Source organism: Eulemur rufifrons, chromosome 30, assembly GCF_041146395.1.
Source record: "Eulemur rufifrons isolate Redbay chromosome 30, OSU_ERuf_1, whole genome shotgun sequence".
In the NCBI taxonomy this organism is placed as follows: domain Eukaryota; kingdom Metazoa; phylum Chordata; class Mammalia; order Primates; family Lemuridae; genus Eulemur; species Eulemur rufifrons.
Window position 1 is genome coordinate 106,517,953 of NC_091012.1, and position 24,228 is coordinate 106,542,180.

The window sequence follows — 24,228 nt, forward strand, 5'->3', positions numbered from 1 at the left end:
TAAAAGAGCTTTTAGGGCCATATTTATGTGAGTTGTCCTGTTCTCCTTCGGGCTGAGTGTTGGCCTAAGGGAAGGAATGACTCTCTCGTCACCTCCTCCCAATTCCCTCCACAGAGAGTCTCCCTTCCAGGGAGTAGGAGTCTTCAGTGAACTGCTCAGCTGTGACACAGTCTAGGCACTCAGTCACTATTGGCTTTGTGGTCACTAACAGTGTATGAGTTGTACCCACACTTAATTGTCTTTTCTCATTTCAGTTGCCTTCCTCCAGCTTAGAAAATCTTTGCTTCTATAGTACTGATTTAGTGAATCAAGGCTTGGGTACACCTTTTTTATTCCTCCTAAGGACTCCCAGCTCTTATGGTGGCACTGGATGCCGAGATGTTCTACAAGAGTAAATAGGGCCATGATTCTGATGGTACCCCCATTAGGAAAGGATGCTTGTCTTCAAGGTTTGACTCCAGTTAGTGTAAAGAATAAAGACTCAGTATTACTAGTATTATTGTTGTCTTTCTAAAGTTTTTTTTTTTTTAATAATCCCTTGGCCCAAATTTTGTTGTCTAGAGGAAGAATCTGAACACCCACCCAAAAGCACCCAGCCAGTCTCTTTGCTGGGATTAGAATGCAAATCTTTTGAATCTTACCCTCATTGTCATTTGCTTAATTTTTTTTCTTTTAGAGACAGGGTCTTGCTTTGTTGCCCAGGCTGGAGTGCAGTGGCCCAATCGTATGTCACTGCAACCTCTAATTCCTAGGCTCAAGCAGTCTTCCTGCCTTAGCCTCCTAAGTAGCTGGGACTGCAGGCCTGTGCCACCATGCCTGCTTAATGTTTTAAAGAATACTTTGTAGAGATGGAGTCTTGCTAAGTTGCCCAGGCTGGCCTCAAGCGATCCTCCTGTCTTGGCCTCCCAAAGTGCTGCGATTACAGACATGAGCCACCATACCTGGCATCCCTTTTCTTTTTTTTATTGAAGTATGATTACACACAGGAAAATACACAGAAATTAAGTGTACAGTTGGATGAGTCTTAGCAAATATTGTACCCTTATAACCTACCCTTGAATCAAGTTATAGAACATTTCCATCCTCCCCTCCCAACAAAGTCTCTCATGCATTTTTCTAATCATTTCTTCTCCCTGCCCAAGGACAACCACTGTTCTCATTTCCATCCCCATAGATTAGTTTTGTCTGTTTTTTTTATTCTTTTTAAAACTTGTAATTCACTTCCTTGCAGAACAATAACATAAAATTTAGAATAAAATTCTCCTTTGATTCTGCTTTGATCTCTTGTTAAAAGCCACATGTAGGATCATTCATCTCTTCCTGCCTCCTAGCCCCAGCAGAATTATTCTTTAATGTTGTAGGCATACAGTCTTCTAGAGAAATATATATATTGTTGATCCTGGAATATCTGAGGTGAAATGCCTGTGTACTAGTGTACAAAGAGATTTTTTGGTTTGCGTTCATTTTTATTTTTTCCCAGTGCCCTGGGCGAAAGAGTCTAGGTAAATAAAAAGTCTTTAAAACAAGCAGAGAGAACCTGAAGGAAATGGATCCAAATGAATTACCACCCTTTGCATATGGCTACACTCATTCACTAACAGTTGGTATTATATGATAGTGATTGTGAATGATGATGCATTATATGAAATCGCATAGAGCACTGTGGGATTTCATAGATTTGTAAAGAAAAAGATCTTTTGTGCCAGGAATTGGGAGTAAATACCAAGAACAGCTAAGAAATGTTTTAAATAATTTCCTTCAGATTGGGAGAATCATTTTAGCATTTATTCCCTCGGGGAGAAAATTCTTCAATAAATATAGAAATCCTTGGAAAATTAGGAACTTAATAAGAGGCTTTTATGTTGAATTTTATGCATTTAATTCTTCAGTGTTTGCTGCCTTGAACTGTAAAGCTAAAATTAAACAATTTAACTTAAACTGAAAAGAGCCCCAATGGTATATAATCAATAATGCATTTCTTAGAGGCCTTATAATACTAAAGGAACATTTTTCAATCGATTGATATAGAAGTCCCATAATTTCATTTAAAATATCAAGGATAAGACTTCAGAGCCTATGGAAAGCCATCATGTCTCCCCGCTGTCTTGGGATAAAACTGCACCTAGACTGCCCTGGACAGATAAGAAATTTCAGGAATTCACAAAAAGATTGCATAACCTGATTTGGGACAACATCTCCCTTGCCAATGAACACTTCCTTATATAACAATCCTATTTGGCTACGTCAGATAGAATGGGGCCAGTTTTGCTCCAAGACAGGGCTGAGAACATGCAAACAGAAGGAGGAGTTGCACCAAGAAGACTGAGGAGCTAGTGGTTCCTGGATCAGAGGACAGCCAAGGCAGGGTCTCTGTGTGGATTGGAAGTTCTCCATTTACCATGCTCCTGTTTCCACTGGGCTTTATAGCCTTGATATCTAAAGATTTTTGAGCAAAATAAAACTGTGAATATATTTCTTCCCTTTTACCTTCGCAAAAATTATTGAATGAGCAAGAAGGATATGCAGATGTGAATTTCTAGTGAAAAGACAAATGATTTTTTTGGTTGAGCTATAATTAACATGAAGTAAAATAGAGTCAAATGCACAAGTCTTAAGTGTACAGATCAACTAGTTTTGTAAAATGTATGCGGTTGAGTAACCAACACAAAAATCAAGATGTAGAATATTTCCATTGCCCCAGAAAGTTCCTTTGTTCCTCTTTCCGGTCACATCACTTGCCCAGAGGCAATTATTGTTCTGATTTCTGTCATCAGAGATTAGTTTTATCGGTTCTTAAACGAGAGTTTTAAGTCTTTGAGAAAATTAAGTTTTCAAAAATAATATAGTGTATTAAAATAATGTTTAATATGAAAAGCTTCTTAATACTTGTTTGTATTCTTAAGGTTAAAACTGGTTATAGATGCATATGTATATATGTCATAGTCAGTTCAAATTTGTTAAAATATAACAGAATAGTCTATAGAAAACATATTTTTTATGTATTTGTCATTTAATTGCGTGCATCCCAAAAATGATTATGCAAAACCTACGACTATTATTGACATTTTCTCCATTTGCAGACGCTGGAGTGCACAGAGCCCTTACGTCCCTATGAGCCCTTTGACACACTGAAACAGTTCCTCGAATATGATGGGAAGGTTTTGCGTTTCTTCTGCCTGTGGGATGATTCAGTCTCATTGTTTGGGGACCGTAGAGAACTCATCCTGCATTATTTCTTGGCTGATGACACTATTGAAATCAAAGAACTGTTGCCACACAACTCGGGCCGGGATGCTATGTCACTATTCCTCCGGAAGTGTAAGCTACCCAAGGTGAGCAGTGGCCACAGAACCACTTTCCAAGTTTGCTTGTGGGCCAAGAGACTTGAGTCACTGTTTGGAATGTGGTGTGTTACGACTATGTGATGACAGTTACCATATACTAGTGCAAGTATTTAGAAAACTTCCATTTTGTATTCTCTATTAATATACATCTGTGAAAGTAATACAGAGAATATGATAAATTAGAGTTGCAACATTCTGAACTTAAGGCAAGTAAAGGGAAAAAATCAAAATGTAAGAGAAAGTACCTATTCATCATTGAGTTCACAATCAGTCTTATGAAAGTAAATGACTCCCTAGTAAAAGAATTACTCATGGCCTTAGATGGAGCACTGGTGTATCACGCCTGTAGCCTACTGAGGAGAGCCCATGATGTTGGTCTGGGTTATGAATACACATACACACATATACATGCACCCACGTGTGTATGCACATGTGCACGCACAAACATACACACACAAGTTTATGCATGGGGTACTCTTCTGAGTGTAGCAACTAGTCACCACCTAGCCGCTAGCTAGTGCCAATGATGGCTTTTTCATATTATTTACTATTAAAAAGAGTTGTCAGACTGATTTCTACAAATATTTATGGCCATTTGAGAGCTAATGTGACTTGGGTGCAGCAGAAACAGAACAGAGACAGAAGACCTGGATTAAAATTGTTGGTCTGCCCCTTTATGGCTGTGCGACCTTGGGCAAGTCACTTAACCTGTCTGAGCTTATTTCCCCATTTCTAAAATTTGACAATATAGTAAAAAACACTGTCTAAGGACCTGTAAACACATATAAAGACACATGAAAATATAAAGGTCTTTTTGAAAGCTCTATGTTATTTTTTATTTCTTATTTGAATAAAGTATCTTTTAATTCTTAGTGCTCCTGAAAAGGTTACCATAACCCTCATTTCTGATGCAAACAACTGCTGGCCATTCGGTCCTCACAGGAGGCTTTCCCAGATTCTCTGAGCCCACTGCCAGAAGCCCTGCTGCTTAGAGGCAAGGGAGCAGAATTTGTCCCAGAGGGAGCTCTGGATATGCATAGCAGGCAGCCAGGAGGTGCCAGTGAAACCTGTTTTTAGGATGATTTTGAAAAATAGGCTAAATATAAAATAATGGCACACCTGACATTTGTAATGTGCTTTGACATCAATTGCTTCACTTTATTAATTCATTCAACAAATATTTATCGAGTGCCAACTGAATGCCAGCTCTGGGGTTACAGTGAGAAAGACAATGGATTAAGTCCTACTACACTGTTTTGACTTTGTCTTCCAGTATGGCCCACCTGGAGTCTATCAACCAGGCCAGATAACAGATCGAACAGTTCTTAATGTGTACTGTGGCTTGACAGAGACTGGAGTGATTGGCTTCCTGTTGGATAAATACAAGGTAAGGAACCTCATGTTTTATTACCATTTCCAATGTGATTTCTCTGGAACCTGAATAGTGGGGCAAGTTACATATTCTTAGGAGATTATGAATGAAATCGATAAATGTATGTATTATACTGCTATTCATCAATAATAAACATGCTTAAATGCATTGCTATTTATAAGCACTGCAGTGCTAAAATAATGCTTTAGAATATTAATGACTGATTGCCTTTTGATCTGATTTTAAAAATTTAGCTATAAATGATATAATTGAAGTTTTTTTTTAATTTCTTTTTTTCTCTGGGAAGGGGTGCCTAGTTCTTTGGAGGGTCCATGGTGCCAATGCTATCTTCCTTTGTTTTTACTAGCCAGAAAAATTAGAGCAAGACTTTTACAAAGATACTGACCTGGCCATAGGCACCACCATCAATGTGTGGGGAAGGAAAGTGCTCCTTTGTGACTGTGATGAATTTACGAAGTCTTATTATAGGACTAAATATGGAGTAGGTAAGTGATACATATGTCAATTAGAAATTATTTAAAAACTTAGAGTCTTTGTTCCCCAGTTAAGATTTTACTTTGAGGTTTCAAATGCTAGGCCCGTAATAGCTACCATTTATTTTGCCTTTGCTATCTTCCAGGCATTTGTTGTTTATATATTCCTAACAACAATTCTCTGTGGGTAGGCTCATTACCCCCATTTTAAGAAGAAACTAAGTTAAAGAAACTGAGGCTTAAAAGGGGCTCATTTGTCCGAGGTCATGCAGTGAGCAAAGGTGGAACCAAGATTTGCACTTGTCTGCCTGATGCCGGGGACTTGCATTTTCCCTTGTCCCCTGCCTTACTACAATATGGGGTAAATGTTTTGGTTGAGCAGCTGAAATGGAAATCTCAATGTTTTTCTCTTCACTTAATTCTTGCTTATCACAACAGATATACTTATTTGAGTTCTCTAGGGAATTCTTGTCCGCCAGTTTGCTCTACCTTTTCTGGTAAGGCTCAACCAGGTGTCCAGCTTCTCTCTTCTTAGCTATCAATTCCATTCTGATCAGGTTAATTCAGTTCAGAATGCAAACCACTGATTTATTAGGTACCCACTATATGTAGGTCATTGCAGTAGACTTAGGAGAGACAGAGTTGTGTAAGGGTTTCTCGGCTGTAAGGAGAGCTAAGACGGATAGCAGGTGACACCGTGTTGTGAGAGTCCTGGAAGCAGGCAGAGGATGTGATGTGAAACCTAAAACACAAACCCTCATTTGTTAAACTTCCACTTACAGTCACCTGAGGACCTGCCAGCCAACTCCTAGGCCTTCTACCTGAGACTCCAGGTACCTGCTGCTGCTAAGAGTGGATGGGAGTTGCTGGCCTCCCACACTGAAGCTTATAGCTGGGTTTGGGGGTGTTTAGTCCTATACATCTCTCTGAACCTTGGTGTATTCACATCAACACACTTCTGCGGAGGGGTGAGATGGAAGCCAGAAGCAACCACAGCTTCTTAAAAGACAAGGTACTTTGTCTCTAGAATGAGATGAGGCCCATTCATAAGACATAGGTGTCTTGGTATCCCCACTGTGTAGCATTTCTGGCCTCCTGGGCGTCTTTATATTGTGAGAGAAGGCACACAAAGCACACAAATGGGTTAGAATAAGAAAGACTTTCAGCTGCATTCTTAGATTCATTAAGGGAATTTGTTCCACTGCATCTGCATGTCAGATAGTCAGAATGTGTGAGCCCTATAGGGCCCAAATTGGTGGCCTCTTCTTTTTTATTGTCCAAAATTGGTTCCCTTTAGTGGACACAGTTGAGCATATTTGCTTTGGGGGCTGTTGATAAGAGGCAGCAGGAATATGCAGGTGGCAGCTGCTATAGAGAAGCTGCTAGTGGCCTTTAGGCTGTGGGGCAGAAGAATTTGGCCTTTAATAAATGTAGATACCTGTTTAGAATCAATACGTCTTCAGTGTAGACTGAAAATTTGAAAAAAAATTATGTAAAAAATGGGTCACTGAAAACTGTAACTTACACCTGAAGATTACCTTAATATAAAGGATGTGGTGAAAGATTACAAGATTACCTTGAGATAAAGGGTATGGTGAAGGTTCCAAAGAATTATATGATTCCTTAAACATAAAGTTCAACTTTTGGTTGATGTTTGTCTGTTAGCTTGATTTTGAGAATATGAAAGTCGCATTTGGGAAAATGAATTTCATACTGGAGAGACTTGGTACGGTGTCTTCGTGGCTTCCACAGAAGATTTTCCAAGGCAACGTGCATTCCCTGGTGTGTGCCAAATCTAGCTGTCCTGGGTAAATGCATTAGCTTCAAATGTCCTATGGTCCATTTTAATTGAGCCCTAGTGCTTAATTTCTTTCTGTTCACTTCTTTTGTTCACTCTACAGACTTATTATGTTATGTGTAAAAAGCAGCCTGTACCTTTAAAGCTAATATAACGTGAGCATTATGCATTTAAACAGAGAATTATGGAAATACAAAATTATGATGCATTTCATAGTGACACTGACTTTTTTTATTTCTCATAACATATGTTAAAATATCCTGTTTAACAGACACTATTATTACACAATATTGCTTGAGTTACAACAGTGTACTTAAGGTAACTAAAGACTAGAAATTATATAATATCTATGATGAGGTGGAGGGGAGTGAATCTGTATTCTCTGATCTTTACATTTGCTTTTCCTGATTTTTTTTGGTAAGGTTAAATTAATATACTTAATGTTATTTAGATAGAGTTATTTCTGGCATTTTAATTTTGTTTATAATTTGGTCCTAAAAATTCGTAAGACTAAATTTTATGCATTATGTTTTGATATCTTTGAAGCCCAAACCCAGACAAAGTCTCATCAATAATTGCAGTTCTGCCAATAATTGTGGTCACATTTTCTCCCTTGTCAATAACTGTGGTCAGTCAAAAACCTGGACGTCTCCACTGTGCAGCACACAGGAAGGAGCTAACAAATGACACCACCACAACTGGGGACTTCTCTAGCAGGAAGCCAGGGAGAGATTTCTAATGCAGTATGCAGCCTTGGTGCTTTAGTACCTTCACCTACCTAATGACACCCCAGCATATTTTTGGGGAGAAAAAATGGCAGACTAAGAGAAAGGGTTGGCTATAGTCCCAAGAATGGTACATGGATAATCTTTCTATAATATTTATGTAGAAGTGGAGGGCTTGATAGAATTCCAAGAGACATTTGAGCCCCTGTGTAAAACCTAGTCTCTTAAAAAGATGAGATTCTTTTATGCCTTTAAGGATTCTAAGGAGAAGGTGATTCCACAGATTTCTTCCATATAACAGTGCAGTGTGACCCCTCCATCAGGCAGCTTTGCCATCCCACTGGCCCTGGCTTGCCTGCTGGGCTGTAGCATGTCATGCCCTCATTATTTTATGTGAATGAACATGAACTGGCAGATGGAGGTCTGTCGGTCTTTCCTATAGTATGAAGGTTGGAAATGGCTCCAGGGCCTCCAGCAGGTGTTTCTTTCACTAAAGGGGCAGGGATTTGAATGCAAACTGTTCTTACCTAGAAATTTCTGCCTTGGGTTATTATTTCTTTGTTTACAGAACATTCTTATCATTGATTCGTAGGGGCTGGGATAACCAAACTAGTAACTAGACCATTCATTCCCATTGCTTTTGAACACTTATTAGGTTGTACTTAGGTTAAGGTTGAACAAAAATCTTAAAGCATCTTTAATTTTGTGGAGTCATTTCTGGCCATCTCTGAACTTTTGATGCTAGATGCAGTAGGACATCCAAGACGATAGTTTAATGATCATTTGAACAAATTGGCCACCCTGAGTTGCAGCAACACAATAGAATTGGCTTCTGGTCTCACCATATGGCTTTGATGGACCTAACAATTTTGCTTCTTTTACCTCTCCTATAAAGTGAATATGGTTGAAGATTAGAGGATTCCTAAGGATTTTATAGCTCTAACATTATGTGATTCACTAATTTCGGTTTCACTGAAATCATTTGGCCTGGGTATTGAGTACAACCAGAGGTGGATTTACCTTGAAGCTAATGAAGCTTAATCTTTCGGGTTCTTCCTTTGTAGGGGCCCCAGACCAAAGCCTTAGTCTAATTTTGTCTTAATAATTTGGCATTCTTTGTCTTGAAGAGCTTTGCCCAAATTATATAAGCTTTAGGCCTCCCCAAACCTGGATCCATCTTTAGGTTCTAGAACAGAACAGATGAACTTGGAGGTAATTGAAGGCTTTTCCCAGTAGTGCTTCCAACTGAGATGGTGAATAGAAAATCACCATGAAGGAGCATTAAGACTCCTTTTAAAGATACATCTTCTCTCTGCCAATTTGTTGGAATCTAGTCAACCACGGATAGGCATTTAATATATGTGTTTTTACAAGTTACTTGGAATTAGAGAAAATAGACCATTTGAAAGACAGATACGTTTCAGGATCTCACAGAGAGCCAGTTTAAGAAGACATTTGGGGAAGATGCTTTGTACAAAAATGTATCCTTTTTCATTTATTCAACAAATATTTCTGAATACCTGAAACATGCAGGAAAATGGGATAATGGAAAGCCAAAGTCAGGAAACTTGTCATTCAGGTGCGAGTCCAAAGCTTTTTGAATGTATGCGAATTACCCAGAGAAATGTGATTTAAAGTTGGATCTTGAGCTAGGGTTTCCAGGAAGATGTATGTGGTGTTGTAAAAGTTGGGCATGATGGAGGGGAACAGTTCTCAGCTTTTATACACTAGATGGCACTGTGGGTGCAGAGGAAAGCTCTAAATTGGTTCTTTTGTTACTTAAATCTGTTGTAAAAATTATGTGGTTGAGGAAACAACACTGTGTTATAAAACCTATACTTTGGGCGGGGGGAGGTGTAGAATGCATTCTCAATTACTTTGCGATTCAATACGTGTCCTCTTTTGGTTAGACTTCTCAGATTGGTATGTAGAGTTGTATATACATGTCCCCTGTTGTAAGAAACTGCTCCTGCCCCAATTTTCTAATAATCACATGGAACTCTCCTGCCATGGCTATGCTGCTGTTCCTGTAATGAAGGTACCAGACAGTGGTGTGTTTGATATAGTGGTTGGCAATGATAGACCCTACTGCAATTCTGCTTAATTCCAAGATTTGAACTTTCCTCTTTATTTCCAAGACTTATCTTTAATCACCACAAAAATAGCAATAGGAGAGGCTCACAAGTCACTTCTGTATCAGCATACTGGCTGCCTGCCTTCACTGAGCCAGTGAGAAATATTTGATGGTGTTCTCTTTGTCAACATGGCTGCCATGAGCAGTTTCTCTTAGAATAGAACAATACTCTTTTGGGGATTATGCTTGGGGAAATTTCACACAAAGGCTGCTAGGAAGTCTAAGGAAATGTGAAAGCTGAAAATGTTTTCAAATCAGAGTTAGAAATGGCCTCCCAACCCCCCCAAAAAAAGAAAAGAAAAGAAACCACCTTAATGTTAAGAGTTAGGTTGTCTTGGATGGCAAATTGATACACATTTTCTCTTACGGAGGTGTGCATTAAAATTTGTGCTCTTCCTTCTGTTAGAACTTTAGCAATGGAAAGGACTTCTTTGCTTATGTGAAACTCCTTTCATTCACAAATGCTAACACCTATGTTATACTCAAGCTTGGAGAAGTAGAAGGTGGATTCTGTAGGGATTTTTTGTGGGTTTTTTTTTTTTGTTGTTGTTGTTCTGTTTTAAGAAAGATCCTGGCATCTTCTTTGCCATTTGTGCTGGGGGCAACACAGTGACTTGGATAGATCAGGTCAACATGTTATTTGCTCTGGGGAGCACAGGTGCTTCTCAGAGATTGCACAGCCTTGCAAATGAGTACCTAAAAACTCCTGGGTTATTACAAATATGTCCCCAGCTCTCTCTCCATCTCTCCTTCCTCACAGATGATAAGTAAATAGATAAAATCAACAGCATTTACCACTTAGCACTCCCTTTGAGAGAGCAGGCAGTTGGCTATTTTAAAAGTTTGTGTTTATTTTTTTGGTTTTGTTTCATTTGTTTGCTTCATCGCATTTGAGTAGGATTGTAATCTTTCCTTGGGCAAAAACAAGAACGACCTGCAGCAGTGGCTGGTGAGAAGAAGGAAGTTTTGTTTGGGGGTTTGTTTTTGAACTAGATAGTGACGTGGCATGACCTGGAGTTAAGTTGGAGGTAAGGAAGAAAACTCAAAAAGTGAGCGCTGTAGAGGGCGGGGAGATGGTGGATGGGGAAGGGTGAAGGTGAATAGTCAAGAGTCAGTCCTGTTTGGAAAAGCATTTTATTAGTGAGTGTTGACTGAGATAGGAGAGGGCTAAATTACTGGTTAAAATGTGGAATGGGTGGCATAAAGTTTAAAGTTTGAATTTTCATATTATTGGAAAAATAGGGAAGAACAAAAAATATTCAGAAATAGAGATGTGATGACAAATGATAAATGTTTACTTATTTGACAGATTCCTTTTTTTCCCCTGTTTGAACCAATGGCAATTATTAAGTGAGTTCTGTGGTTTTTGTAAACATGATTGAAACCTACTCTCACAGGATTTTGCTGTGTTTTGTTTGAAAGAGTTTAAAATAGTCTACAAAGCTTTCCATGTTCATCTTGAAAACATAACAAACCTTTCAAAACAGCCCTAATCAGGGCAAAAAAAAATATTGATGTTTTGTTTGCCTTGTTTTGTTACAGAGAACTTTACCTCGATTTCATGCAAGGCTCCTCCCCCTCCAAAAATAGAAAGGAAATTTCCACCTTACACTGGCTTTGGTTCTGAAGAGGATTCTCTGAGCTCCTGCATAGGCCTCATGCCCACACCGCTTAAGAAGAACTTCAAGAAGTTGATGGAGAAAGACAGGTGCTTGAGGGAACCATGATTTTGGTCCAATCTTTCCCAAATGCATTTGGGGTTTATAACATAGTTCTCATGATGAAACAGATGTCATGCAACTCATCTAATTTCAAGTCCAGAGAGACGTTATTATAGCTTTTTAATGAAGTTGGTTAACATGCAAGTATTGAAGGTTCTTACTTGAGTGCTTATTTTAATGTGTCATCTGGAGGCCCCTAAAGTTATATTATCCCCAATCTATGTCACTTTTCCAGATCTACCTATCTGTCTATCTGTCTCCTGAAGGTGGTCCCTAGGAAATGATATAGAGTAGAGGCCAGTAAGCTTTTTATTAAAGGGTCAGATGGTAAGTGTTTTTGGCTTTGTGGGCCATACGGTATCTGTCACAACCACTCAGATGTGCTGTTGTAGCATGAAAGCAGCCATAAACAGAACATAAACAAATGTGTGACTGTGCACCAATAAAACTTTTTTTATGGACACTGACATTTGAATTCCACATAATTTTTACATATCACAAAATATTATTCTTCTTTTGATTTTTTCCAACCATTTAAAAATGTAAAAACCATTCATAGCTCAAAGGCCATACAAGAACAGGTGGCCAGCTGGGTTTGGCCTACCAACTATGGTTGGCCAACCCCTGATATAGAGAGTTCAATGATTTATAAGTGTTTTTCAAAATATTATTTGGTGATTAATGTTGTTGTTTTCACTTGGGAGGTTGTTTTGAGTTCAGTAACCATAGATTTCTCACATGGCTGAATATAATTTTAAACGATGGTCTTTCAAAAGTATTCCTAATACACATGAGGAAAAATCTGCTCCCGAGTCATGCATATAGAATGCAAGCAGTGCCCATGGCTACTTTTTGCTTCTGCAAGGAGAGCAGGCCCTAGAGAAAGAAGTTGGGGGAAAAGTGGTGGGGAAATATTCCAGATGCTTGAATAGGATGCAGGCTAAAAATTGCAGTCCTGTGTGAGGCAGATGATGGGTAGAGAGATCCTGGAGAGAAAAATGATAAAGGGAACATGTAGTAACTAGGAGAAGGAAAAGAAAAAGATGGCATCCTGAATTTGATAAAATTGAATGGTGTCAGATGGTGTTGGAGAACATTTGAAGAGAGAGAGCAATAGTTGTGCTATTTCTGTAACAAGGGTGAAAATCTATTAGTAAGAATTGTATAGAATGTCTAAAAGTCTGCCTTTGCCATGATATGATGTCCTTTGTCTTTCAAGAAATAATCTTCTACTTTTAAGCACTTTAGTGTTTTATTTTTAATTTTAGAATTGATGCTACTCCAAGTGTGGTCCTGCACTTGTTAGAAATGCTCATTCTTGTGCCTCCCCCCAGACGGACTGAGACAGAAACTCTGGGGATTAGGTCCCAACATTCTGTTTTCTCAAGCCCTCCATGGGATTCTGAGGCACATCAGTGTTTGAGAACCACTGATTTTGATCACACAAGAGGGACATCAACTTACACTTCATCCTCCCTTGGGAAGAACAGTGTTTACGGTGAGGTTCCAGGGTAGGACTTTTGATGGATGCTTTTCACTAACTGCTGTTTTTAAGTGCAGCCACCCGAAGGAGGTGGGCAGGAAGAATGTTCCTATTGTAAAAGGAGAGTGAGTTTTTCTTACAAGTAAACAAGATGAAATATTATCCAGGGTGTTGCTTCTGGAACCCAGGGGAAAACAGTTCTTTGTGGGTAGTTGACTTAGTCTTTCTTTCTGTCTACACTGTGTAAACTTGCCCACAGAACACTGACTATAGACAGTATTCCATGTTCTTGTCATGCTGTTGTGGCTGGAGGACGATGATATAGGCACAAATGTCTCTAATTTCATTCTTTCTGTCCACTGCTCATTCTGTGCCAGGAATACATACACTTCCCTCAAGCTCCTCCTACACAGTGACCGTGTTTCCATAGTAACTTGCACAATTCAGCTGGAGACTTGCACATGAGTTTGAATAACCCAAGGTTTTAAAACTGTGAGAACCTAAGGAAGATGCTCTCACAAAGCATACAAAAAAGTTTCTTAATATAAATACACTGTGAATAGAGACATGAATTCGTACATGGTATATATCAATTATATATATTGCTATTAAAAATGTATTGGGTGCTATAGTTGTTATGAGGTTGATGTTGATCTACTGTGAGTTGTTAGAGGAAGTATTAGTAGTTTCAAATTAAAGCATATGAGGTTTTTGATGGACATGAAGACCTTCTTTATTGCCTGGGTAGATGTCATTATGGTGGCCTGCTGGGCAAATTATCTAGTATGACTTGGATGAACCAGAATAATGTCTTTTTTGCTGCACCAGGCTAAAATTAGTTACTTCATTCTGTGTGCCCACAATACTCTGATGATTATACCTCTAATAATAATATTACTACTGCTAATAAACAATTAGTGGTAACTGTGTACCAACTACTTTACAGTATTTGATCTCCATCAAAACAACCTTGGAAAGTAGATAATATTATTGCACCCATTCTTAACATTAGAAAACTGAGGCTCAAAGAAGCTGTGCAACTTGCCTGAGCTCACACAGCTAATTTTTAGTTGAACTAGGATCTGAACCCAGAGAAATCTGGCTTCTGGAGTTCACCTTTCTTGCCACAGAACCTGTACTTGTCGCAGAGCATGGTAATTACTGGTTTATGTAATTTGTGGAGTCTCCTTAGACCAAGAACTCCTTAAGGGCAGGGACTAGTTTTATTGCTTCCCTGAGAGTTAGAACAGTGCTGGCAACATACTTGGGGCTCAATAAATATTTTGTCCAATAAGAGCAGGAATGGATGAATAAGTGAGTAAATAGAATAAACCTTCACTCATCCAGTTCTTAATGATGGAAAGAAGAGACAGATTACTTCACACTGGGAAGGTTATTATCCCTGGCTTATGCTATTCATAACCATATAGAATCCAAAAATTCATGATTTAATTGTAATCTCTGACTTGTTTCAGATATTGTCCATCTGCTGTCCCCATTAGTCATTTTTTTCCCTCTTTTAAAATTTTTCCCCATCAATAAAAGTAAGCTTTCATGTGTCTTCCAACTGCAAGACTCTATAGCTGCAGCTATTTTTGAGGTTTTAAGTCGGTATAGAGCCCCAGATGAGCCATTCATTTTCTTAGTGAACAAATGTTTCCTGAGTTCCTGCTGTGTGCCAAGCACTGATATAGGTGCTTAGGATATGTCAGTGAACAAAACAGACACGAAGTGCTGCCCTCACAGAACTTACGTTCTAGTTGTGGGAGGTAGACAGTAAACAATAAATATAATATGTAAGTAAATTATGTAGTATACAAAAGGTGTAAGTGCCATGGAAAAAATAAAGAAGGTATTAAGTTGCTATGAAAAGAATAAAGGGGAACTGGGAGTGTGGGGCTAAGGAAAACCCCCAGTCACAATTTTAAATAGTATGGTCTGGGTGGATCTTACTGAGGAGAGGAAATGTGCTCCAGGCAAAAGGAACAGTCAGTGTAAAGGCCCTAAGCAAGAAGCATGCTTGGATGTGCAAGAACAATCCAGGAGGCCAGCATGATGAAGTAGATGAGCAAAAGGCAGAGCACACAGAGATGAGATGAGAGAGGGAATGGGGGATCAGATCACATAGGACCTCGTAGACCATTATAAGAACACTTTTTCTTTTGTTTTCAGAGACCATGGTCTTGCTCTGTCATCCAGGCTAGAGTGCAGTGGTGCAATCATAGCTTTCTGCAACCTCAAACTCCTGAGCTCAAGTGATCTTCCTAGCCTCAGCTAAGTCTACGTGTACATGCCGCCATGCCTAGTTACTTTTTTAATTATTATTTTATTTTGTAGAGACAGAGTCTCACTGTGTTTTCCAGGCTTGTCTCAAACTCCTGGCCTCAAGTGATCTTTCTGCCTAAGCCTCCCACCTCCCAAAGTGCTAAGATTATAGGCATGAGCCACCTCACCCACCCTATAAGGATGCTTTTGACTTTGAATGATAAAGGGCCATTGGGAGATTTGAGCAGAGAAGTGACTTGAACTGATTTACATATTAAAAGAGTCACTCCAGTGCAGAGGGTAGGGCCAATAGGATTTCCTGACAGATTGTGTATGAGATGTGAAAGAAACGAGGAGCTAAGGATGCTCTTGAGGATTTTGCCTGAGGAACTGAAGAATAGATTTGCCATCCACTGAGATGGGTAACAGTGTAGATAGATAAAGTTTGGGCCAAGAGCACAAGTTCAGTTTTAGGACAAGTTAAGTTTGAGATGTCTATTAGATACCAAATGGAGATATCAAATGGGTGAGTAGGCAGTTGGATATATGTGTGAGTACGGGATTCAGGAGAGAGGTGTGAGCTAGAGATATAAAAATGGATGTCATCAGCATGTAGATGGTATTTAAAGCCATGATGCCAAAGCGTATTCAAGACTTGAGACTGGATGAGATCACCATCTAGGAAGTGAACATACATAGAGAAGAGCATGACCAAGGAGTAAACTCTGGGATACCCCAAATTAAGGGGTAGGGGAGAAGAGGAAGAACCAACAAAGGAAACTGAAAAGGAACAAATGAGGTAGGAGCAAAACCAAGAGAATGTAAGATCCTGAAAGCCAAGTGAAACGAGTATTACAGAAGAAAGAGTGATCATTTGTGCCAATTGCTGATGATTAGTCAAGTTAAATGTGGACAAAAAAAGCACTGGAGTTGGCATTGTGGAAATCACTGTTGACCTCTATAAGAGCAATTTAGGTAGAACAAACCTAATGGAAGTGGATTGAAGGGAAAATGGGAGAAGAATTCGAGACAGTGATTGTAGATAACTCCGGGTTGTGCGTAGATAAAACTTAAAATGTGGCTCCTGGACCTAGGAATTTATAATTTGTTTGGGGGCAATGAGAATAAACATATTTTGGGAAAAAACCGCCAAAAGTACAAATCAATATAATGCTAAATTGGGTGGAATATTATGGTTGGTACAGGAGGTGTAAGTAGGTGGTCAGCTCGAGGGTGGAGTACTATGATTTTTTTAAAAAGAGTGTTTTGGAAAGTTTGATAGTTAGCTTACTAGTCAAGGAAATATCTGAAGATACTTGCAGTGCTTCTCAAAGTATGCCCTGGGGAATACCTTATCAGAATCCCCTGGGGTGCTTATTAATAATGCATGTTTCTGGAGATGCAAGCTAACTACTGAGTCTATGTCTCTGGGGGTGAGATTCTGGATTCTGTATATTTAACAAGCTCCCCAGGTGACACTATACACAATAAACTTTGTAAACCGCTGGTCTAAAGATTTTATTGAATAGATTATATTCCTGATTGATGAGATCTCCAGAACACTAGAATTAGGTGGAAAAAAATGGCATATTGAATATGTGAAAAACCCACACTTAACATACACACTTACAAATTTATGTAAGTTGTAAGAAGTTCAATTTACAGTAGTATTCATTTGCCCTGAGGTTAGAGCTCACTCACTTGTTTCAATAATAAATCAGACATCTGAAAGGTTATGGGTCTTTCATGGGGGGCACGGTGGCTATCAAAACTATTGTTTTGATGTTGTTACTTATAAATCCAGTTATGTACCAGAGAAAATGGTTGACAAGGTATAGCTGTACCCAGTGCTATATGAGGTCTGTCTGAAGCCTGGGAACTAGGCACTAGGAAAATAGATCTATGGCGACCTGGCTGTTTTTCCAGGGCTGTTCTGTGCGAGCCTTCCAAATTGCTGTACTCCCTCTCACATGAGGCCTCAAGCCTGGCCCTGCTTCTTGGACAATCAGAGAAAGGGGTGGAGAAAAGCACTTTCTGCCTTTGCAAATCAGAAATACTGTGCTGGCCGGGCGCGGTGGCTCACGCCTGTAATCCTAGCACTCTGGGAGGCCGAGGTGGGCGGATCGTTTGAGCTCAGGAGTTCAAGACCAGCCTGAGCAAGAGCGAGACCCCATCTCTACTAAAAATAGAAAGAAATTATATGGACAGCTAAAAATATATATAGAAAAAATTAGCCGGACATGGTGGCGCATGCCTGTAGTCCCAGCTACTCGGGAGGCTGAGACAGGAGGATCCCTTGAGCTCAGGAGGTTGAGGTTGCTGTGAGCTAGGCTGACGCCACGGCACTCTAGCCTGGGCAACAGAGTGAGACTCTGTCTCAAAAAAAAAAAAAAAAGAAAAAAAAAGAAATACTGTGCTGTTTATCGCTGTGAACACAAGGAAATAATACATCCCAGCATAGGAGAGTCTGCAAGGGAGGACCTCTCTGCTTAGAGTTGTGACAGGACAGGAAAGTGACAGAGGACGTGGTTTATTTTCCTGTTTGCCTCCTTGGGGTAATGCTTTTGGTGATCAGAGACCTCCCCAAGGGTTTATTGTTTGTCACAAAGTCCACCTTTCCCTAGCTAATATCCATGGACATGGTTCTGCTGACAGATGATAAATTAATTTCTTCAGTGACCAGGCAATCAACTTTGGAAACTTTTCAATCTAGACTTTGATCCCATCTTCAGCCTTCTAGACTGTTCAATTCATGCATAGAATTTTAAGTGCAAATTCTAACCTATATGGATCTTATAACAACTTCCTACAAATATTTACTGAGTATTTATAATGTAAAAACTCTTATGTTAGATAATGATTAATAGGTCCTTGTCCTCAGAAAACAGACTTGTAATGGCTACTTACAATATGGGTGATAAGTGCTATTAAAAAAAAAGCAGGTCTATAATATTCATTATAGCATTTGAAAGGGAAAAGTTAATTTCTCCCTTGAAGGAAGTTGGGGAATGCCGGGGAGCTGAGCTGGAGGAATGAGTCAGGGAGGGGAGGATGTGGACTAGAAGACAGAGAGGCAGTGGGCATGAACCAGTGGGCGGTGAACCGGGGAAGTGGCCCCAGGCATGGGCAGAACACACCTTCTGGATTTCTTGGGCAATAGGGCTAGGTGTTTGCATTTCTTTCTGACTTGACTATTGTGATTATTGGCCAAACTTGTCACTAGAGAACAACTAGTTAATGTAGCTGCTTTGAGCAGTGTGTATGTGACATTTGTTTTGGATACATTTTCCCAATGTGTGACCTGGGACATACAAAGAATCAGAGATATTTTTGGCCAGGCACGGTGGCTCATGCCTGTAATCCTACCACTCTGGGAGACCGAGGCAGGAGGATCACTTGAGCTCAGGAGTTTGAGAGCATCCTGAGCAAGAGCAAGACTCTGTTTCTACAAAGAACAGAAAAACTTAGCAGGGTGTGGTGGTGTGCACCTGTAGTCTCAGCTACTTGGGAGGCTGAGGCAGGAGGATCACTTGAGCCCAGGAGTTTGAGGTTGCTGTGAGCTATGATGACAACACTGCACTCTAGCCAGGGCTACAGAGTGAGACTCTATCTCAAAAAAAAAAAAAGAAAGAAAGAAAGAAAGAAAAATAAAAAAGAAATAATCAGAGATATTTTAATATGCTTAGAAAATTTCTCTACATTTAGATTTAGAACCTTAAGAAGATGGCTGAACTTTTTCACTTCAGAGAGTTTATGCTATTATATTAAAACCATAGCACACCTTTTGCAGGCTTGTTTTGCATATATAATGTGTGGAAGATTGCTTGTATAATGCATAACCGTCATTTCTCTTCCATTTAGCTATGGCAATATAAGCAATATACTCCGGTTTTTTGCAAAACTAATCACGGACAGATGTGCTGATGTGGACAGACTTTTTGTTATTTCATATTTTCTCAGTGATGACACAATACAAGTGTTTGAACCTATAGAGAAGAATTCAGGTAAGAAATGCACCTTTCCAAGTAATTTTCCTCAGAACATTTAACTGTCTCTTCATTTTGAAAATTAGGGAATATGATCTGATTTTGTAGCCTAGATAATTTATGATAGTGGCTTTTGTTTTCTTTCTTTTTTTTTAAACCAATAGAGTTGTTTTTACAAAGATGTCTTAAATGGGAGTGCAAACTTATAAAATGATAAAAGAGAAACAGTTTTGGTTGGCTCAGGGCCGGGGGACCTGGGATACCCCCTTTTTGCCACTATCCTCTCTTCTCTGTAGCTTCAGAAACAACTCTATGGAATCCAAGGGCCTCAATATCATGATCTGGCTACTACTAGTCCCACTCACAGCCAGCAAGCCAAGAGGAACTCTGTACTCTTGATAGTCCTGCTTATAAATATCTTGCTTGACTATTATATAAGACAGGAATTTCAGACATACAAATACAATTTTCAGGGTCCATCTTTCTCTGACCCTTTTATCTGTTCAGACTGTTGCCAAGGATCCAGCACCTAGGCCCTTGGAATTCCTTCCTGCAGTGTGCCCATACCATAGCCATTGCTGAGCACAGCCATTGACTTACTAACGTGTGGAACTATAGGACTCTGTTCTTTGTCTCAACATGTTTAATACTTTTATCTGTACTGAAGACACACAGTTGGGAAAAATAATGAGTGATGTGCTGGTTAACCAGTTCTTTGAAAAGATTTTATAAGCCCTGGCTTGTACTATTTACCAGTTTCCATGGTGTGAATACCCCAACTATGGCCAATGTCAAACAGTCAACAGTTTAAAAACTGGCTTGCAAAATCTCTGAAAATTTAACAGTCAGCTCCTATGAACTGATATGGGCCACTTGGCCCACCAATGAGCAATAAATAACTTGTATAACTAAGTCAGGCTCTACGGTGGTTTGAATAATAGATCAAATCTTAAAATAGGATGTCGAATAGGGATGACTATAAGTCAGGCTCTTATAGGTAAAAAAATCAACTCTATACATCTAGAATGGGGAGGATATTGCCAAGCAAATTGCAGCATGTGTAGGACAGAAAGGGTGGTAGTAGTCAACTACCAGCTTACTAGTAATAATAGCAGCCATGATTGAGAACCTAATATAATCCTTACAGGAACCTTATGAGATTAAATATTGTGTTAGTCCAGGTCCTCCAAGAAGCAAATGCTGAGACAAGATTAAATGTGCATCAGATTTATTAGGGGAAATGCTGCTGAGGGAAAATATGGAAGAAGCCAAAGGAGGCCAGGAGACTGCAGGTCTGACTCCTGCGAGGGACAGAGGGAAAGAAGGAAGGGGGAGTCTTGGACCGCAGTGAAATTCTTAGAAAGTTTTGGCAAGGCTAATGGAGAGTCCTTGAGGCCAAGTTGCTAGTTGGAGGAGCCCTTGTCTTGCAGGAGTGGGCCTGTCTTAGTATCCCTGCCTTGCTTAGTCATCTGTTTGCAGCAGCCTGTGGGAAGTGTGACCTTGGCACACACCCAAGGATAGATTACTGAACACGGCAGCTGGGACCTTCTATCAGTTACCTTCCCCACCATAGGTGATCTTAAAGGTACATTTTCGTGGCCCCCACAAATTTTATTCCCATTTTACCAATAAGAATTCACAGAGTTTCAGAGAGATTAACTCCTAAAGATAATCTAGCAAGCAAGTGTGAGAGCCAGGATGGAATGCACCTCTATTTGGCTCCAAAGCCTGTGTCTTTCCACCACCTATGGTTTCTGCATGTGGTAGGAGGAGTGGGATGAAGCTGACCAAAAAGCTGATTTGATCTCAGACTGTTTTCGTAGGTCTATAGATTTCAGTTCAGTATCAGAAGATACTGGAGTCCCCTGTTCAACTCTGCTCACTGCTTTCCAAGAGGTCAAAAAACAAATAATGCCCAGAAGAGAATAGATGAAATGGTGAGAATTCTGGAAAGTAAGGAATATGAGGCATTACTAAAAGAAGCAAAGATATTTTACCTGTTTGGGGGGGGAAGTTAAGGGAACTCCCATAGTTATCTTCAAACACTTAAGTAACCTCCTTTACAGTAAGATATCATCTGGAACAAAAAGGTGGAAATAAGCACAGATGAGGAATTTTCTAACTGGTACTATTCAAAACCTGCTCTAAAGATAAGTATCTTCCTAATGTTCCACACTCCCAGTATGCTGCTGGGCATATATAGCAGGTCCTTGCCAAATGTTTATTGCACTGGGAAGGGAGCAGAGAGAGGAAAGAAAAGGCTGCAATGCCATACTGTTGTTTTCTTGAACACGTTCACCTAGGAAGTCTTATTTCTTCACCACTGCCTCATTCTTCCCTTAAGTCTGAGAATAATAGGCAATTTGAGTTCACAGGTAAGTTGTGCAGTCTGTGTTTGAAGATGAAGTAACTCTGAAGGCAAGTCAGATGGTTCTCTTAAGAATAAAGGCTACTCATGAACTTTTCCCTTTTTCTATAGGGCTTACTGGTGGGACGTTCTTGAAAAGAAGCCGTGTTAAGAAGCCTGGACAAGAAATCTTTAAAAGTGAACTATCAGAATATATCCAGCCTGAGGAGCTGTATGTTGGAGTCACAGTGAATATCAATGGCTACCTATTTCTTTTGCTCAATGCCGATGAGTACACCTTAAACTACATGGAGAAGAATCTAGATAAGGTGAATTTACTTTGTATAATTCCTGACTTGCCTTTCAGCCCTCTGCAGTCTGTGTTTTTCCTTCTCTAGGGCCTTTTCTTCTTCCTCTTGCCACTGGTTTTACATTGTGCATTCACACATGTGGGCATGAATAATGGATCCGTGTGACTTGGCCACAGGTCCCATCACAGAGGCCAGGTCCTTGTCTACTTTGCTTACACGCTGGGTTCTCTACTGCCCAGCATCACGGATTCCAGGCACAGGCAGGAGGCAGGGCCAGGGTTGAATCAAGTTTCCTGGGTTTTCTGCTGACGCTAACAATGTTTTCAGAAAGAAATTAAACAACTATAGGAAAGGAAGAAAATCTGGTGCCACACACTGTGCTGTCCCAGTTAATTGGCAGAGGCCAACAGAGAAGGCCAAGACTCGAACAAACAGAAACCCCAAGGGAACCCAATAGTTGCTGGGATTGCAACTTCTCATACCAGTAGCCACCTAAGGCCTAAATAAGAATTTAAGGAGAAATTGGCAATAGTGAGCTCAAAGAGTTTTTTTTTAATTTGAAATAAGATGGCAGATGGGTACGGTTACTGAAAGTGCTATTAGGAAAATACTCTCCAGTAAAAATAGCATATTGATAAAATCTTGATTTTAAATGTGGACTAATTCAGTGTACAAACATGTATATTGGAATCATTGCTGAATATTAAAAGATCTATCTGGAAAAATTTATTTTAAAAGTCCATCTATAAGTAATATTTATGTACCATTTATACACATATTGTAGCAGTTTTATCTCATTTATATATAAAATGCCCAGGGTTATGTTACTAAGATCAGTCTCTCTGAGTGTATCACATCATTCATATCAGTTTGGGTCCTCTAAGAAGCAGATGCCAAGACAGAATTAGATGTGCAGGAGATGTATTGGGAGAAACACCTCTTAAGGCTAAAGAGGAAAAGGGGAAGAGACCAGGAGAAGGCTGGAGAGCCTTCAGACTGGGAGGCAGGTCTGTCCTCTGTGAAGGGAGAGGGGAAGGAAGGAGGGATGGGAAAGGAGAGCCTCAGCCAGCAGTGCAGTTCTGAGGAAGCCTCTGCCAGCCCCATGGGGAGCACCAGAGCATAGACTGCCCATCAGAGAGGGCCCCTGTCAGGTAGGAGTGGCCCAGCTCTAGTCCCCTCCCTCCCACCAACTGTGCTCTATCATCAAGTAGGAACATCCTGGGGAGAGGGTGGCCTCAGCATATGAACTCAGTGTGGACCTGGAAGGTGTGGCAGCTGGAGGCTGTGAGCGAACAATGCTCTTCTCCACAGGTTCTCTCTTGACAGGAGGCCTGGGCAGTGTCCTCCATGGCTGCCATACCATTTTTCCATTTGTAGTGTTAGCAATTCAGGTTATCATAAAACCGTGAACCAGTAGCTATTCGAAAACACTGAATTCAGGTGAGAAACTCAGTAATTGGGCAGTTACATTTTGGGAGACCAGCAGACCTGGCTTGGAGACCTGATTCCACACTTAATAGCTGAGTCACCTTAGACATGTATCTTCCCCAAGCTTCAATGTCGTCTTCTTTGAAATGGAAGTGCCTATTTCATGAAGTTGCTTTGAAGATTAGATATGATAATGTGTGTGAAATGCTTAGCTCCATGTGGCCGGTAGCAAGCTCACTGTAGCTATTGTATATTAGGGTTCTATTTCCAAACAGAGGGTGAACTTATACCTTAATGTAAAATATATATAGCATGAATATAAGATATAAAGGGCTTTTCTCCTTTGAGAACCATAAAAGCAGGATAGGACATTATCTGGTATCAGCATCCCAAGTGAAAACTGCATTATTTTAAAACTACCCTTAACAAGCACATTCTAAGCAGAGAAAGATTAATATACTCTTTAATATTAGTCTGAAGAGTCTTTTCAAAAGGGCTAATAGATCCTATCATGCAAATAGATGAAAGGAAATGCAAAAAAGGGTATGTGGGGGTGGGTGGCAGGGGAGTAGGGGCCTGTGATAGGTGCCAAACCACCTGGAGCATTTTCTGGTGGAAGAGAGGGAGCTTTATACTAAATTTCCATCAGTGTTTTCATTTAGAAATTTTGTCTTTTCAATTTTGACCTCTTAGCTGTAATTATTTACAACCTTATGCTCTACTGGATGGAATGAGATATATTCTTACTAAGTCAAAAATCTAATCACAGGGTAGGAGACAAGAGAAGTGGGCTGCACAGAGAATGGACATACAGGGGTTA

At 39.8% G+C, this 24,228-nt stretch overlaps 1 protein-coding gene across 1 annotated transcript in view; it reads left to right on the forward strand.

The window, feature by feature from the left end:
- Positions 1 to 24,228, forward strand: part of EFHC2 (EF-hand domain containing 2) — a 128,680-nt gene that overhangs the window by 49,074 nt on the left and 55,378 nt on the right. The window contains exons 5-10 of the mRNA XM_069464294.1: positions 3,081 to 3,332; positions 4,618 to 4,731; positions 5,084 to 5,222; positions 11,410 to 11,575; positions 19,198 to 19,340; positions 21,802 to 21,998. Coding sequence (XP_069320395.1) covers positions 3,081 to 3,332; positions 4,618 to 4,731; positions 5,084 to 5,222; positions 11,410 to 11,575; positions 19,198 to 19,340; positions 21,802 to 21,998 — 1,011 coding nt within the window. The remainder of the gene's footprint in view (positions 1 to 3,080; positions 3,333 to 4,617; positions 4,732 to 5,083; positions 5,223 to 11,409; positions 11,576 to 19,197; positions 19,341 to 21,801; positions 21,999 to 24,228) is intronic.